We start from the raw sequence: 18,469 nt of genomic DNA, 5'->3' as shown, positions 1-18,469 counted from the left end.
GCCGAGCTCCGCGTCCAGTGTGCGACCCCCTTTAGCCTAAGACTATTTAATAATTTTTTATAATATTTAAAAATATATATTTTTTACATTATTTTCATGACAATTCAGCACAATTTCCTCCCAAATACTCATCATCATAATGCATCCACATATTTTAGTTTTGTTTTTCTGAGATTCATCTTTAGTCTGTGTGATGTTTAAGTGGTTTTGTACAATATGCAACTTTTGCATGGAATATCTGGATGGTCGACTTTTCTGAAGTGAGCAATAGACAATGCACTTCCATTTCTAGTGAACCGGAAGTAATTCGTAATTTAGGTTTATACACACATTTGAAAAAACCCAAATAACCCATGCATTGTTTTGTGGTCATGTGGCACTTACTTAGCTTGTGATTTGATGCCACTAACCTGTCAAACTTTGGCAAATCTAGTGATGCATGCAGCCCAGTCCCATCGGACCATGTGCAATAATATGCACCGACGGCCAATGAATGACTAGAAGAGAGAGTGAAGAATAAAAAGGAAAGGTGAGAGGTTGAAAGCGAGTTTGCCGCCTGTTGCCTGCCAAGGTCTTGTAAACAGCCGTCGTCAGTACGGCCCTGACTCATGTCCTTTCCCATGGAGCTGTTATTCTGCATGTCTGGTAATGTGAGAGCTGGGCTGGGACACGTGAGGACACACCTGAACTCCCAAACCTCAAAGAGACTGTGTGTGTGTGTGTGTGTGTGTGTGTGTGTGTGTGTGTGTGTGTGTGTGTGTGTGCGGTTACAGCAACGCCCAGCTAATAGCTGCCTCTTGGGTGTTCAGAGGCTTCTGGTTCTCGAGCAGGTCCTCCTCAAACGATTTCTTTGTGTATTTTTAAACTTTTTTTACTTGTAGCTCAGTCTGGCCGGAGTGAACCATGCAATGGTAGAGATTCTTCTATGCCATTTATACTGCGGTCTCCAAAAAATGTTTAATAAAAAAAAAATCTGACACTAAGCAGAAACTATTCTTGTCTACTTTGATGAAACTGATGAAGGTGCATGGGCGTCGGAACATTGTGTGTGGGTGGGACAAGAACCACCCCCTTTTTACAACCAATGATATTGTTTACCCTCTCCTAACCGAGAAACACTTTATTAAACACGTTAGATGCTTTATTTTCACTTTTCTAATATTTTCTCAATTTTTATTGAGAATAAATGCTTTTCTGATCTGATATGTGATGGGGAAAAGGGAGTAGAGTGAGTGCGGCAAAAGGCGGAACGTCTAATGGATTTGCGTCATGAACTTGAAGCCATGCGTTTTAATAATAATAATAATAATAATAATGTGTTCGATTTATATAGCGCTTTTCAAGGCACTCAAAGCGCTTTACATAGAAGGGGGGAATCTCCTCAGCCACCACCAATGTGCAGCATCCACCTGGATGATGCGACGGCAGCCATATTGCGCCAGAACGCTCACCACACACCAGCTGATTGGTGGAGAGGAGACCGAGATGATGAAGCCAATCAGGATATGGGGATGATTAGGAGGCCATGATAGACAGAGGCCAATGGGCAAATTTGGCCAGGATGCAGGGGTTACACCCCTACTCTTTTTCCGAAAGACATCCTGGGATTTTTAATGACCACAGAGAGTCAGGACCTCTGTTTAACGTCTCATCCGAAAGACGGTGCTCTTTGTCAGTATAGTGTCCCCATCACTATACTGGGGCGTTAGGACCCACACAGACCACAGGGTGACCGCCCCCTGCTGGCCTCACTAACACCTCTACCAGCAGCTCCTGGTTTTCCCAGTTGGTCTCCCATCCAGGTACTGACCAGGCTCAGCCCTGCTTAGCTTCAGTGGGAAACCAGTCTTGGGCTACAGGGTGATATGGCTGCTGGTTTTCTCCAATAAAAAAAAAAATCAGAGAGAGAGGACATTTTATTTGCTTCCGACGCCCATGCGAAGTTGTGACGATGCATTGGTGTAAATGCAGATTGTAGAGCCACAGCACCGATGACATGCGGGCATCTGCTTTAAATGTCAATTCAAGCCACCTTTATTTATATAGCGCTTTATACAATACAGATTGTTTCACAGCATCTTTACAGTGATAACAGGAAACTGATTCAATGACGCAGTTCATTTCTGCTGGACTGTGTCATTGTTTGTTAAACGTTAGTTTAGTGTAAACGGCCTCACAGTGTGACAGATTCATAACGTATTCATGTAAATGTTGGCAGTCCTCTGGTTAAATGTTCAAATGTTATTGCCAGCCTCACTTCAGAAGTTTTTTGGAAGTTTTTGAACGTGACATCTGAGAAGGAAAATTTATTTCCTCATGTCATGAGCCTTTTAAATCTTATTACGTTCTGTAAGATGAATTATTGCTGTTTTCTGTCAGAGATGAATGCATTGGGAAAGAAATCTGGCAGGTAGCCGTCACACCCCGAGACAAACTCAACAGGAGCAGCAGCGCAGAGATAATGACAGGATTCACTACAACACGTTAACATGCCACAGCATTCAGTTTCCTTCGCAAAATGATCACAAATCTCATTTCAAAACTCTTTTGTTTATGCTTAAACAACAGACCAAGTCCGTTTTTACATCATCCATTCAAGCTTTTTTGGGAGTAAATGAGATAAACATTTATATTTTTTGAAAGTGGTCAGAGTCAGACAGTCTCCTCTTGTCTAATCCTGTATAATATAACCAGCTAAAAGTTTAGAAACATTACTATTTTTAATGTTTTTGAAAGAAGTCTCTTCGGCTCATCAAGCATTTATTAACATCATTTATTTAAAATACAATATAAATCTTTACCATCACTTTTTATCAATTTAACACATCTTTGATGAATACAAATATTACTTTCTTTCAAAATAAGAAAGAAAAAAGATTACTGACCCAAATCTTTTTATCATTAGTGTATATTTTTACAAAATATATTGAAATAGATTTTGAATAAATGCTATTATTTTTTTTAAAAAACTTTTTATTCAAAGAATCTTGGAAAATTATTACAGTTTATAATTTATTTTTATATTAAATCATCATATTAGAATGATTTCTGAAGGATTATGTGACACTGAAGACTGGAGTAATGACTGATATAAATTAAGCTTTGCATGACAGAAATAAATTATTTTTTAAATATATTAGAAAAGAAAAGCATTATTTTAAATTGTAATATTTCACAATATTTTTTTCTGTACTTTTTATTAAATAAATGCGGCATTGGTGAGCAAAAGAGATTTCTTTCAAATCCATTAAAAATAGTAATGATTCGAAACTGTGATATTTAAAAAATATAATATAAAACATTCTGGCTATGTGACAATACGTCTTCACTTCCTGATCACTTTCCTTTTATTCCCAGCTGGTCAAATTGGCATCCAGAGCTCTGGCTAGTAAAGCACATTTCTCCTCCAAGATCCCGAGTGTAGTGTGCCGGTGTCCATGACCTTGGATATGTCTGTGAAACATGAGAATAAAGGAAAAGTGGGACAAAAAAACCTAAACAAATAAGGCCACCTCATATTTGGCACGGAGCGGGAGTGATGTCATTCCCTGATCAGGATTACACGGATATCTTGGCTCAGCTCTGCCATGGGAGGTTGAATTGCAAAACATTACACTGTTGTTTAGAGAAACAGGAATGGACAGTATGTCACTTTATCAGTGTGTTGGAATGACTTATGCACATTTGTGCAGAATTACTTTTTCTGTGGAGGATTTTCAGGGAGAATCCGGTTTGCCAAACCCTGGATTTGTATACAAAAGAATGGTTAAAGGATTCATTGAGAAAAGAAGCGCTGAATTCCCATGCTCGGACCCCATGAAGTGCCCGTCGTGAGTGTTTGTATGTTTCAACTCTAAGTAGGTTCTTTCTGTCTCACACAGTTTTGTGTGTAGATGAATAGACAGAGGCCAGGCTGAACTACTGACCCGTCGTCATTGTCCTCATAGAGTTGTGGGGGGTTAATAGTTCCTCTGATTCTCATTCACCGCCTGCTAACTCTCATCCTGATGCGGCGGGACGTGGGAGACTATAATATTATAGACACATTGCAAAACTGAATGCCTACAATACACACTACTGGTCAAAAGTTTAGGGTCGGTAAGATTTCATTTTTATAAACAAAATGCTTTTTGGCCCCACTTTATATTAGGTGGCCATAAGTACTATGTACTTACATCAAAAAATAAGTACAATGTACTCACTGTGTTCAATTGTACTGCAAAACACTTTAGCTGATATTGAGATACGGGTAGAGTTAGGGACAGGGGGTATGGGTAAGTTTTAGATGTAAGGGAAGGGTAAACAGTGTAATTACAAATGTAAGTACAGAAATTAATTACAGACGTAATTACGTGCAGGTCTTTTTAAAATGTCAGTACAAAGTAAAAACATGAATGTAGACAATAAGTGCATTGTATCAAATGATTAACTACAGTGTTAGTACATAGAAGTTAAGGCCACCTAATATAAAGTGGGTCCTTTTTTTTTTTCAGCACGGACACATTAAATGAATCAAAGGTGACAGTAAACACTGTGTGTGTATGTTTGTGACTGAGTGACCCTATGCGCGCTCGTGCACATACACACACACACGTACACACACACACACGTAGTGTTTTCATGTTTTATGGGGACTTTCCATAGGCGCAATGGATTTTATACTGTACAAACCGTATTTTCTATCCCCCTACACTGCCCCTGCCCCTAAACCTACCCAACACAGGAAACATTCTGCATTTTTACTTTGTCAAAAAAACTCCTTCTGTGTGATTTATAAGATGTTTTCCTCATGGGAACCAAAAAATGTCCCCACGAGGATTTCGGATATTGCCATCTTTGTGGAGACATTTTGTCTCCATAATGTAGGGATTACCAGCACACACACACACACACACACACACACACACACACACACACACACACACACACACACACACACACACACACACACACACGTGTGTGTGAGAGAGGTAAATGTAACCATGTATACACCATTCATTCACACAGAGACATGCAGAATTCATATTTAAATAGTCTTTTTGCAGTTTAATATTCACAGACACTATCGTGGTTTGATTGAAGTGTGCTGACCTGCTTTTAGTTTATTAAAAATGTGACATTTCGTGTTTATGACTGGATTCGGTGATCCCATCCACGTTTTTCACATCGCTGAAATCATCCCTGATGGGAGTATATGGTGTGAGTTAAGGCTGCACTTTGCTTTCATACAGCTCCACTAAACGCGGCTGATCTTTGTCTTCCTGATGTCCAGTCATGCAGCTGTGTTGTTGTTCCTGTGACCTTCGTTGAGCTGCACTCGACGCTCTGTTTAATGGGCTGTGTTAATGCCTCTCATCCCTGATTCTTCCACACTGAGCTGTGGCATCTACACCCACAGCCTCAGAGATCATGGCAGGTCTGTCCGGAAGGGATTAAACATTAGCAATAAAATGTAATTTCCCTATGCAGAAAACAAACAGGCTTTTTCTTCTCGAACCCGGCTGTTGTGTTCTCTGGGCTCAAAACTGTGGTAATCTCAGTTCTTACTGTCACTCCTCACGGCTTATATGGCTTATTGTGAGTGAATCCTTTAAATATGTTCCTAAAAGCAGGGATTAAGATGTTGTTAACCAGCTTTTCATCTTTTAAGGGGATAGTTCACTTAAAAAATGACTATTCTGTCATCATCTACCCGCATTTCATTCCTAACCTGTATGACTTTCATTCTTCTGTGCACAAACTGAAAATCCTCGGAAGTAGAGATGTCCAATTTGTGACATGTTTTGTGAGTTGTTGTTTTGAGTTGACTCTTATGAATGAATTGTTTAATCCAGTTCACAGGACTTGAACATTAATCAGAATATTTCCTTTCGTGTTCCCCGAAGTCAGAAGGGTTTGGAACAACATGAGGGCGAGTAAATCAAGATTTTTCACTTAAGATTCCTTTAAGCTGCATATGTCTGTAAAACATCTCTTTAAGATGCACAGGAGATTTACATCAGATTTACAGGAGATGTGTGGAGATGTTTTCATCAGTAAGTCATATTTTTTAGTGGAATGATTTTTATTGAAGCCCTGAGACTTGTCAATGTGACAGAGCGCATTCACCCTCGATGATAGCTTGAGGTTTTACCTCCCTCAGCTCGACGCGTCTACCAAAACCTCAAAGAGCAGAGAATTTACAGACTTACTCTATGCTGATTCTAGGTTAAAAGCAAATGTGTACAATATAATGGATTAATTTTGTATGTGTGTATAGATTTACTCTGACCAGGCATAACATTATGAGGTGAAGTGAATAACACTGATTATCTCTTCATCACGGCTCCTGTTAGTGGGTGGGATATATTAGGCAGCAAGTGAACATTTTGTCCTCAAAGAAGCAGGAAAAATGGGCAAGCGTAAGGATTTGAGCGAGTTTGACAAGAGCCAAATTGTGACGGCTAGACGACTGGGTCAGAGCATCTCCAAAACTGCAGCTCTTGTGGGCTGTTCCCGGTCTGCAGTGGTCAGTATCTGTCAAAAGTGCTCCAAGGAAGGAACAGTGGAGAACCGGCCACAGGGTCATGGGTGGCCAAGGCTCATTGATGCACGTGGGGAGCGAAGGCTGGCCCGTGTGGTCCGATCAAACAGACGAGAATGATTTCTGAAGGATCATGTGACACTAAAGACTGGAGCAATGATGCTGAAAATTCACCTTTGCATCAAAGAAGTAGAAGAGACTATTTTTATTGTTTCCAAACTATTTGTCACTTTAGATTAGGGTCCAGTTCTCACTATTTCCTATGACTCTTCTCAATAAGATTGTATTCATTGCTTATTAATAATTAGTAAGATAGTTTTTAATTTTAGGTATTTTTTATTATTAAAATGAACAGTGGTAGAACAGTTAAAAATGATTCATCATCAGCTGACTCCCAGCATGCATTCTTTCTCATATAAAGTCATGAGAGTAAGGCTTCTTTTCCCATACCAGTTGTGAAGAGAACTGGAGCCCCTGGGGCCGCTGGGAAAGAGACTCCAGACTGTTCTGCCAGTGTTGAGCTGCTCTGACTCAGCTGTGAGTTTGACTTCAGATGTCTGTCTGCTCGTGGCATCCCGTCACATTAACTGCCTTATATGTTCCCATACAGGATGTTTCAGTGACATGCTTTTGGCTTTAATAGTATTACAACTATTAGCTGCCTACCTAGGGATTATATGTGCACTTCAAAGACGCCGCCGCCTTCTAAGGCCTTTTCATGTCAAGGACGATGGCTGTAATGATAAAGATATAGTTTCAGCAATCGTTCTAACCATAAAAGAATAGCAGAGTCCACACCACAACTATAATGATAATGGCACTGAATCAGCTGATTAACAATAAAAACATTGACAGACAACCAGAATCCATCCTGCTATTACGAGCTTAAGCATTGAAGCGGCAGACATCTTTAAGGCTGGGTAAAAATAACATTGATTTCTCGTTTTTAATCGATTAGTCTATCCTGTTTTCAGTTGATGAATGAACAGAGTATTGTAGCACACCTCCCATCCAATCACAATATTTGTAACTTTTGATATGAAACAATGTCTCAGATTTCAAATTACATCCATTTTATTACAAAATTCAAAAACATAAATCGAGTTTTGGCGCTGTGGCATGAGATCGCTCGGGCTCGGCTCGAGAAGCGGCTCATGAACTGATCTTCTACTTTAATACCAGTTACAGTGCGAAATAAACATGAGTGAACATCTGAAAGTGTGTTAAAGAAACAGAACATCTTACCAAAATCATGTCAGATGTGATCGCGAAATCAGTGTGTCAACCGCAGAAAGCCGTCAGTAAAACAGCTTGTAACATTACACTTACCTTAGAAAACGCATATCCAGTTTCTAAAAACTCGTTAGTCAGCTGGAAAAATGTACTCTAGAGAGGAGCAGTTTGCTAAATATATGCACCATATTACATATTCATTATCATTCTTAATATTCTTCAATATTTAATGCATGTATGAATAAATCTAAAAGTTTTTATGACAGCCATCATTTAAATGTTTCTATTTCACACGAATTGGAGTATGGTTATGAAATTGTAAAGTATATATTATAAATGTATTATTATAAAAAAAAAACATTGAGTGTAATTTAAGTGTTTGTATACAAATCAGTTCATGTAGTTATCCTTGAGAAAATCTGCCATGTATTTATCTGATATTTATCCAACCTAGTTGATATTTAATCTAATTGGAATCGAATTAGAATTGAATTATGAAATTTGTGTCAATACCCAGCCCTACTCTTCTTACACTGTTGGAAGCACAAGCAAACTTTAGCCCTCTTTGTCTTTTCTTCATCATTCTTCATCTTTCTTCATTTACTCTGTCATTAATTCTTTGCCTTTCTTCTTGCTTTCAATTTTCTCTCACTCTTTTCTCTGGCCATCCTATCCTCTTCTTTTGCAGCTCTCTCTCCGCGGTTATTCTTTATCTCCGGGGTTTCAGCCGCTCATTCAATCTCTCAGTCAGTCACCTTTGTTGATTTAACAAAGAGAATCTGCATTAATTATTCTCAGATTATCCGGCTGAGGATGCACACACAACATCCTTTTTTGCCCATACGTCCTGTGCGCGTTCAGTAGAGCCCATGGTCACAAACGAATGCATTAATTCAAGTAAATCTGTGCTCTCCACAGGTCAGTAATTAATATCAAACAGATCCTGCAGAAACAGTCTGTGACCCTGGATCGTTTCCACAGGCGCTTTACTGTATGTGTGACAAGCTGAGCCACGGAGTCTGAATACTAAAGGCTGTTTCTGTCTGAATAGAGCTTGTCCTGCTCAAGGTTATGCCCCTTTGTTCTGTGTGTGTGTGAGAGGAGGTGAAACAGGGGTTGGTGGGCTTTTATTCTTCAGCGTTTAGAGGCTTTAACAATGACGACTCACATTCCTGAGGCCAGATTTATTTCTCTCGCAGAAGCCAGAGATGCACCCTCACATCTGATCTGAAGCTATTCACCTCACAATACATCAGGAAAACACACTACAGATGGATAATCTAGAGATATAATATCAATAATATATAGTAAAATAACAAATATAAATAATTATATAATAAATTATGTAATATTATCTATTAATAATTATATAATTAAGTAAATGTAATAAAATATAATAGAAAGAAAAGTTGATATTTCGTTCCATCCATCCATCCATCCATCCATCCATCCATCCATCCATCCATCCATCTTCTCCGTTTACTTGAAGTCAAGTAGACTCAAACTGTTGAGTATGAGAAGTAAAATACAGTAAAAATCAAGGAATGTTTGCCACTGAATGAACACATGGAAGAATGATATTTGATCTTTGCTTTCACGATAAATAAAACCACAACCTCTCCCTTACAAATTATATCTATTAAGTATCAAACCTGTCTAATCAGAGACTTTTAAAAATATAATTAGACTATTATAATTATAAGCCTCAGTCTGTGCTGGCTAGGAACGTCTAGAGAGGTTGTAATCAGTTGTCCGTTGACCAGTATAATCAGTTCGGCTTGGTTTCATGGGTTTCAATGCAGTGTGGTTTGCTCTGGACGCAAAGAGCTCATTTAGGGGTGGGTAAGTTTACATTACTGTCACTCAAACTGCCTTTCTCTCTACTTTTCTGTCTTTTCGCTTCAGTCTGTCTGCCCTTTAGTTTCTCGATGGCCATCTGTGGTTGGCCGGTCATGATTCAGCTCATCTCAGGCCCTTTACCAAACTTTGTGAGCCGCCTATGTAGGCAGTATTTTAAGGCGTCCCAAATGGAAGACAATGTAGTTATGTTAAATCAAGTCAGGCTGGGCATTGACACAAATTTTGAACAAATGACATGAGACATGATATGGGTTTTGGTAAGTTGTACTGTATCTTTCAATATTCCTTCTGATGTTCGTTCTTGTTATTTGGTGCTGTAACTAGTAGTAAAGAGGAAAAGATGATCAGTTCATGTGCCTTCTACATCGATCCGTCACGCCACATTAAAGTGGTTAATTATTGTTATTGTTAATTAAACAGTTGGGTAACACTTTATTTTACAGTGTCCTTGTTACTTATGTTACACGTACTTACCATAGTAATAGCAGTAAATGATGCATTATTATACATAAACCCTAATCCTACCATAACACTATAGTAAGTACATGTAGTTAATTAATATTACTCAGTACCTAAATATATAATTACACTGTAATAGACACCTTAAAAGTAAGTTGTAATCAAAAATTGTTGGTACTTGAAATAAAGCAGAAATAAAATAAAACATAAATATTAGATGAAAAAAATTAAACTTAAAACTAAAACGAAAGGTAATGTTGCATTAACAATAAACTAAAATGAAAAAGTTTATGTATACTAAAATAAAAACGTGGATAAAATAGAACGTAAAATTAAATGCATTAAATACATTAACTAAAATTAAAATGAAAACTGAAAATACTGTATTATAAAAATAATAATATTAAAAGCTAATTTAAACTGTACACAATCACTTAAGTGTTAAGAAGTTACATGTAAAAGTTATGTTCGTAATTAGTGCAATACTGTGTTTTTGGGACAACAATAATAATACACACATTCATACAAGTTTCTTATATACTTTATACAACATTACAAAGTCAGAATATGATGCATAGCAACCAATAATGAAGTTTTCTTATTCAACTAATGAATATGGTGGGCGTAGCGTGTACATGCATATTTTTTTCACAAAAAGAAGCTGCTTTCTCTTAGTAGTTGACCAAAGTATGCGAAGTGACTGTGCTTTAGTTTAATTCTAGAGTTATTAAAAATAAAGACATTAAACTAATTGACTAAAATTAGCTTAATTATAGTATTGCTGCATTATTGCCTGAGTCTCCTGTGTTTTGCATGAGGAGTGATATTTGACTGCAGAGCGTCATTTATGAGGTTTGTTTTCAGTTTTAAATATTTTCTTCGAAGGTTAAACACAAGTAGAGCATTTTCTGAGATTTATAACAGAGCTTCTCAGTTGCTTTATACTCCTCCGTTGACTCTTTTTCTTGTGGCGTCCCTTGTTTTCCCATCTGTGGTTGTAGGAAATGACAGAGCAGTCCAGATATCCGTCCAGTATGTGACATGAAGAGCACATCCTTCTGCCTGAAATATGCAATCTCAGTGTTGTGGTTTGTTGCTCGAGAGAATGACTCAGAGTTTCACAAAAGATCTCTGTCCTCGACTTGACTTCAGCATTGCTTTGTCTCTCAATGAAAGAGGCTTAACAGTCACTTTTCTTTTTTTTCTCAGTGATCACTTAAAGCACTTTGAAGTAGAGATCTACATTTATGGGTTCGGGTCTATATTTTAAATAGTCAGCCGGTTCCACTTCCGGTTCGTGTCCCAATCTATTACTTCGGGTCCTGGAACTGTTTAACGTTGTGTAAAACCAGAGTCGATCAGACACCCAGCCAAGATCAGAGCCAGTCAGTGGCGGTCCGTGTTTTGTGACATGCAACTTGTACATTTTGAATTAGAAATGTGAGCCAGGAAATAAGGTGAAACAAACACAAGTGTGCCCAGCTGTCAGAAGCAGAACGGGTGGAGTTAATGCAAGTGCACGGTGATCGATGAGTTTTCCTGTTTCTATGGCCGCATTTACACTGCAGGTCTTCATGCACAATTCAGATTTGGTGACTATATCCAATTTTTTTGACGCCCGGTTACATCATTTTTAAAAAGCGACCTGTATCCGATATTTGCATTTACACTGTATACTGGCGAAACAGCCCAAAACGTTCTTAACCAGAAAAGGACGTAAAACGTCTTGTAAAATGGATACAGTCAAAATGCCAATGTTCAATGTCTTACTTTTCCCACTTTTCCACTCATCTTTAAAGGTCAGCAAAACATTTCTCTCGTAAGGCGAAGAAAAAGAGGAGAGCCCTTGATCGCAGTTCATGTCCACCTGAGTTGACGTCATTCGCCTCCGTCCCTTTTTCAATGAAGTACGGCTTGCATTTACTGGGGAATATCCGATTTAGCCGCTTACATGGCAGACGCAAATGCACGTATTCGATTCAAATCGGATTTATTACCATTATATGAGTGAGGCCTGAATCCGATCTGAGGATTTCAGAATTCACATGTTTTGTTCCTGCACATTCACGTCATATCTGATCTGTGCCACATGATAGGAAAAAAGCAGAATTGGGTCACTTGAACCATGGAGTGTAAATGGGACCTATATGTACAGCAGTAAATGCAAACAAACTTCAACTCTCAAACTGCTTGCAGCCTTGCACACTCACATTTAACATATTTCAAATCAGCAATCTGAGGTGAGCTGTCACATGAATGTTTTCTATGATGCTCAAATTGCGTTTAAAAAGCATGCACGTTGTATGTGCAGTCTTTGGTCAGACTCTGCTCAGAGATGATTTTAAATAAGTAATGCTGCCGCCCACGGCCATGGCTCTGAACGAGCAATCGATATTACATTTCAAAAGTGCAAACAGTTGATGTTATCTTATGTGAGTTGACTCGAGATACAAAAAAATGCAAAACTGCAAAAGTTGCATTTGTCATCCAGCTTCAAGTGGACTTTTGAAGCTGGAATAATGAGTGGATTAAGCATGTTTGGCAAATGAGGAATAACATCAATAACTTTCTTGGAAAGGAGGATTGTATGCATCACAGACGGCTACAAGGGGTGAGACAAATTTTGTTAATAACAATTTTCTGTGGAATATGATCGGGTCCAGTTGGGTCTGTGTCTGCATGGACCCAGCTTTCAAATAATGAACAGATTTGCATCAGTTCTGGGTAGTACATTTATGGCATTTCTCGGTTCTGCTTGGGTCCTGGACGGGTCCGACTTTTCAAATAATAGACTGGTCCAGGTTGGTTCTGCGTAGCACATTTACGGGTTTCTTTAGGTTTGAGTACAAATAGTTTGACCCATGAAGACCTCTACTTTGAAGCTTTCAGAACCATTGTCAAGTATAGTGTGATCAATACAGCAGTGCAATCATGCTAATATACAACTGCTCACCTGTTTCTCATATCTCATATATAGCAACATTTTATGCATCATAATTACTTCCACTGTAAAGGGACGTCCTATCATTGTTGTCTCAGGGAAGGAAAGAGTTGTAAAATGTATAGTTAGTTTTGCAAATGATTTGTGACACAAGTCTCTCTGTGCCAAGCCTCAGAACATGAAAGATTTACATCTGTTTAGGTAAGATGGTGTGAGCTATAAAACGGTAGGTTTGGGCCAATAACATGACTCATGATTTCACCCTCACATTGGTTGAACTTCCCTAGTTTTATGCTCTTAAAGGCTTTCGGTCATTCGTTTGCCTGTTCTCCGTCTGATTTGAACGATCAGTTTTTTAAGGGGCTTATCTGCTGTGAGACTTCGTTGTAAACGGCCACTGCTGTGATTGGCTAAACTCTTTGCATATGAAATAGCTAGTATTACATGTGGAACTCTCTCGAAAACTTGTAGCACATTTTTAACATTAACTTTAATGGTTAACTTACTGTGAATAGCGTTGATTATAGCATTATAATTTAGATCTATGGCATTATGTTTAAATGGTGGCATGAAAGGTTGCAGTGATGATCATTGTAGCCGATCACAGACATGTGGAGCGCATGAATGATGTGATCTCGTCATTGTAGCGCGATTTCTGCACACTAACGAATGCTTTCATATTAACTCAAAGTGCAAACACAATGTAAATAAGAGATTTGTTGAATATAACAGGAGTTTTGGTGTGAGTCCAGATTGATTGCTTTCTAATCACAGTTTAAATAACAGTTTATTTGGATCCTACTAAGAGACACAATGTGAAGTTGAGCGTTTAGTCACTGGTTTGATTTACTGACACACAGAAACTCTGACTGTACATGAATCATTACATATCAGAAATCACTGGTCTCAGATCAGGCATTAGAATGAACACGGTTACTGACATGTTGTGGCATTACTGTCGAGTCCATATCGAAAAGTCTGTTTGCAAGGCCTACGCTGAAATTGTGACTGATTTACCAAATAATCCACAGTGAAATGCAGTGAATACAAATAAATAATGCTCAACTGAGACCTTCACATTGATGAAAATAAAAAAGCACATTCCTAGCATTAGGATCCTTTGGAAGGTTGATGTTATTTTTAGTCTGTTCGTCTCTGCTCGTTATGTCACTAACACACAAGTGGCACTGATGAAGTAGGCGTTGATCTTCTTCTACAGAGGCGGTCTTTCACCTGTACATCTATTGGCACATTACACAATGAGTCGTTCTCTGGGCTTGGTAACAATAAAAGCTGTTTTTGGACTAACAAGGAACTTTTCAGTTCTGAAACTTCCAGGATATTCTTATTTCAAAAGCTCAAGGAAAATTATATTTCTCAGTTCATGACACCGTTAAAAGAAAAAAACAGTGTTGTTTAAGGCTGCAGGTAAATTATGCTAAAACAGTTTACACTTTTTTGAGCTGTGTGAAATAATAATTATGTGGAATAATTGGGACTGATTACTTTTGGATGGAAAAAAATTGTGATTGCAAAGTCAATCCATCATATTTTCAATTTTTGCATTTTCAATCCAGCCGTTTTGGGGACCAGCCCTTTCCTTTATTTTTCTTTTACTGTATCAGCCAGTTCAGATAAACTGAAATAGTGAATGCAATCCTACTACATCCTGTCTCTGACCAGACGCTGGTGACCCCAGTGGGTGTTGAGAGAGAGCGGAGGTGTGACTAGGGCACGCTGACTTCCTGTTTTCTGCCGTTCCTCACCATTTATTCGACTTTTCAAACACTAGACATCTTTGTTTTGCACTTCATCAGTGGGAGAGAGCGAGTGGGAGTAGAGATGAATCGAGACTATGGTCAGATTAACGTACTATCAGTATGTTTCTATAATATGTGTGCTTGCCTTTGAATGCATTTGCAGCGTCCGACTGACGTTATACATGACAAAATGTGCAGAATGCAAAAGAGCACATGCATATGAAACCGTTGCAATGAAGCACGTTCAACTTGAGCCTCCATTTACAGTGTTAAGAAATGACAGGTGTGATTTTTAAAATTGCTATTTTATTCCATCCTATATTTTCATACAAAATTGCATTTAAGTTTTTTTTTTTTACTGCATATGGTCATTTAACAACTAAGTAGCAACTTACTGTACATTTTTAAAAAGTATTTCTTAATGTGTTTTTGGCAGTTAATATACTGAGCATAGCAAATAGACAAGTTTTATCCCAAAAGCATTTGGTTTAAGTGGCACATAACAATCACAGCTCATCAGGTTTAACAGCAGCAATTTCCCAAACATTAAAAGCAAGAAAATAATAATAAAAAACATTAAGACGGAGAAAAGAAGCAGGGTTTAATCTGTGCTGTGAATAGCGGGTAATGAAAATACATTTGAGACGGTTTGTTCTGTGTTATTATTGTGCTCTGCTTATTAGTTTTTGTTCCCTTAATGGTGTTCAGGGATTACAGTAAAAACATTATAGGATTCTGCCACATTTGAATGGCAGTGCTTTTATTAAAATGACTGAATCATTGTCCTCCAGCTTCATTGTTGGAAGAGTGTCAGTCAACTCATGCTAATGTTGAACATGCCGTCAGTTTCACTGAGGCTGGGAAGTGGATTATTCATGTTATCAACATGCTTATCATGCTTTTCACTTTCTCTGAGTAAAACCTTTAAACCTTCTCTGAGTAAAACCTTTAAACTTCAAGCTGTTCAAAGTTATTTTAAGCTTTCAGACCTGGCTTTGTTCAGGCAACATCAAAGGTTGTCATCAAACTTTACTTGTCTAGTTTCAGATGTTTTTCTGCTCCATGAAAAACCACACTTGGTGCTGCTGCAGTTGGGAAATATTTAGAATATTTTTGCTATCTATTTATGCCATTTTTGTTTCATTGTGCCTGATCAGGAGAGCCGTACCTGCTCAGTGGTCATCGGAGGTGTCCTAGCGGGGGGATGCAGGATCCCGGCGGTGTTCATCCGTACTTGCCCACAGACGAAGGCCTCAAACTCAGCCTGGCTAAAGGGGTCTCCATGTCTTTACCATCGTCCCCTCTCCTGCCCCGACAGACCTACGTGATGGCAGCTCGCCCAAGCAAGAAGTCTCCAGGTGGGATGTATATTAAAACTATCGATTTAAAAGCTTCTTAATGTTTGAGTTGCACTGTTTTTTTTGTTAGCAGTGCAGAAATGAAACCCTTGAGTGGTGAATTTCTAACAAGAATACACATCCAGGTTATGGGTGCATATGGATATTGATACATCCAATTATATTTTTCATAAAATTAAACAAATTTTGGGACCATTGCATTTTTTGTAACACTTAATTTGTAATGCATTAAGTTTGTAATGTATTATACACTGATCAGTATTGTAATGTATTATACACTGATCAGGCATAACATTATGACCACTGACAGATGACGTGAATAACTCTTTATATAACATGATTATCTCTTCATCATGGCTCCTGTTAGTGGGTGGGATATATTAGGCAGCAAGTGAACATTTTGTCCTCAAAGTTGATGTGTTAAAAGCAGGAAAAATGTGCAAGCGTAAGGATTTGAGTGAGTTTGACACGGGCCAAATTGTGATGGCTAGACGACTGGGTCAGAGCATCTCCAAAACTGCAGCTCTTGTGGGCTGTTCCCGGTCTGCAGTGGTCAGTATCTGTCAAAAGTGCTCCAAGGAAGGAACAGTGGAGAACCGGCCACAGGGTCATGGGCGGCCAAGGCTCATTGATGCACGTGGGGAGTGAAGGCTGGCCCGTGTGGTCCGATCAAACAGACGAGCTACTGGAGCTCAAATTGCTTAAGAATTTAATGCTGGTTCTGATAGAAAGGTGTCAGAATACACAGAGCATCTCAGTTTTTTGCATATGGGGCGGCATAACCACAGACCCCTTACTTTGCAGTGACTTTTGTCAAGAGATCTCATTTCTGATTTTCTCTTTTGGTTTTCTTTGCATTTTAGATTGTTCATCCAGTTCATCCACGCGGTTAATGTGTGCTTTTGTGTATTTATTTATCTCTGATTGTCTTTATTTTTATCTATCTGGGGTAGAAGGTATACGAAAGCATCTGTTTGTTCATTTGCATCTTGATTGAGTTGGTATGTTAGTACATTCAAACACACGAGAGTGTGTGTGTATGTAAACAGTGTGAGGTGTTTTCCACACCATCTCTGTGTTAAGGACAAGGTCATGAGCTGCTGAGATCTTCAAAGGGCTTTGCTGGTTGTCTCTGGACTTGTTTCAATCTGAGCTTTGTTTTTGGAGGATTTAGCACAGAGGATTGAAATCCTTTCAGTGGTCACTTTGGCATCTCGCTAACATCTGCTCCTCATGTGTGTTTGGATCAGCACCTCTCTTTGAAAAGGGGATTGATCCTTTGAAGGCACCGGAAGCAGGCGACATGCTCAAATGATTTTGCAAATTTCATTAGTCTGACAATTAAACAAAGATAAACGTCCAAATGAGATTCCCCTTGAGGACCAGGGCCTCTGCGGAGGGATTCATTACAGACATCGGACACACGTGAGACTGAGCTTTTGTTTTTACCTCCACAGATGGGACAGATGAAAATGGAACATTTGCATGCAGATTTAAAGGTGCACTATGCAACTTTCCGTCCACTGGAGGGCGCCTATTCAAAACAAATGCGTAGTTTGATGATGCAAAGTTTGAGCGCAGCATCTTGGGACATGTGGTCTTCACTTCACAGCCGGTGGAAAATAGGACTCGGGCAGAAATCACGTTCATGCATGCGGTTATTAACGTTACTGTAGTCTAAAGCAGAGCAGGACCGAGTGTTATGGACCTGAGCACAGCTGCTGGAGCGATTGTTAAACAAATACCCGCCTCGCGAATACCGGGACTTTTATTATGACAGGACGGGACACATTCGGCAGGCGCCTGCACTGATCCGCTCTTCCGGTTATGATTATGAGGTAATGGAGCTCTGTTTATCATATTCGATACGTTTCAGTGTGTTTAAAATGATGTTATGACGTTACTCCGTGCGTTCGCTTGTTCACACTGCTAAGAGTAAAGCGCTCCTGCCAAATAAAAGCCGAAACCGAGGGTAGCGCAGATATAACGCAATTGACAGGCGACTTCCTCAAACGCTATTCTGACACGTCCCGGCCCTTAGTTAAAATAGCAATTTTCTCACAATTTACAAATAGTTGGAAACATTTGGGATATTGTAGGTACTCAACTGAACAAAATATTTAACACCGGCCTAGTGGGTTTTGGATATTTTACTGCAAAAATACTACATAGTGCACCTTTAAACGAAATATAGGACGAATCATATTTAATAATTTTCATCTACACTATAAAGTTTCTGGTCACTTAATTAACAGTTTTATTTCAAAATGATGCATTCAATTGATCAAAAGTGACAGTAAAGACATTTTATAAAGTAAAAATAAAATATATCAAA

The 18,469-nt window shown here is 38.7% G+C and overlaps 1 protein-coding gene and 1 pseudogene across 2 annotated transcripts in view; one reads left to right on the top strand and one right to left on the bottom strand.

The window, feature by feature from the left end:
* tanc1b (tetratricopeptide repeat, ankyrin repeat and coiled-coil containing 1b) overlaps nt 1-18,469 on the top strand; it is a 237,498-nt gene that overhangs the window by 65,725 nt on the left and 153,304 nt on the right. For both annotated transcript variants that reach the window (XM_067444607.1, XM_067444606.1), the window contains exon 3: nt 15,934-16,134. In XM_067444607.1, the coding sequence (XP_067300708.1) occupies nt 15,934-16,134 (201 nt within the window). The remainder of the gene's footprint in view (nt 1-15,933; nt 16,135-18,469) is intronic.
* LOC137076221 (5S ribosomal RNA) lies at nt 1,762-1,877 on the bottom strand (annotated as a pseudogene).

This window comes from Pseudorasbora parva, chromosome 5 (assembly GCF_024679245.1).
Source record: "Pseudorasbora parva isolate DD20220531a chromosome 5, ASM2467924v1, whole genome shotgun sequence".
Lineage (NCBI taxonomy): Eukaryota > Metazoa > Chordata > Actinopteri > Cypriniformes > Gobionidae > Pseudorasbora > Pseudorasbora parva.
This window is presented reverse-complemented; position numbering and strand designations above follow the sequence as displayed.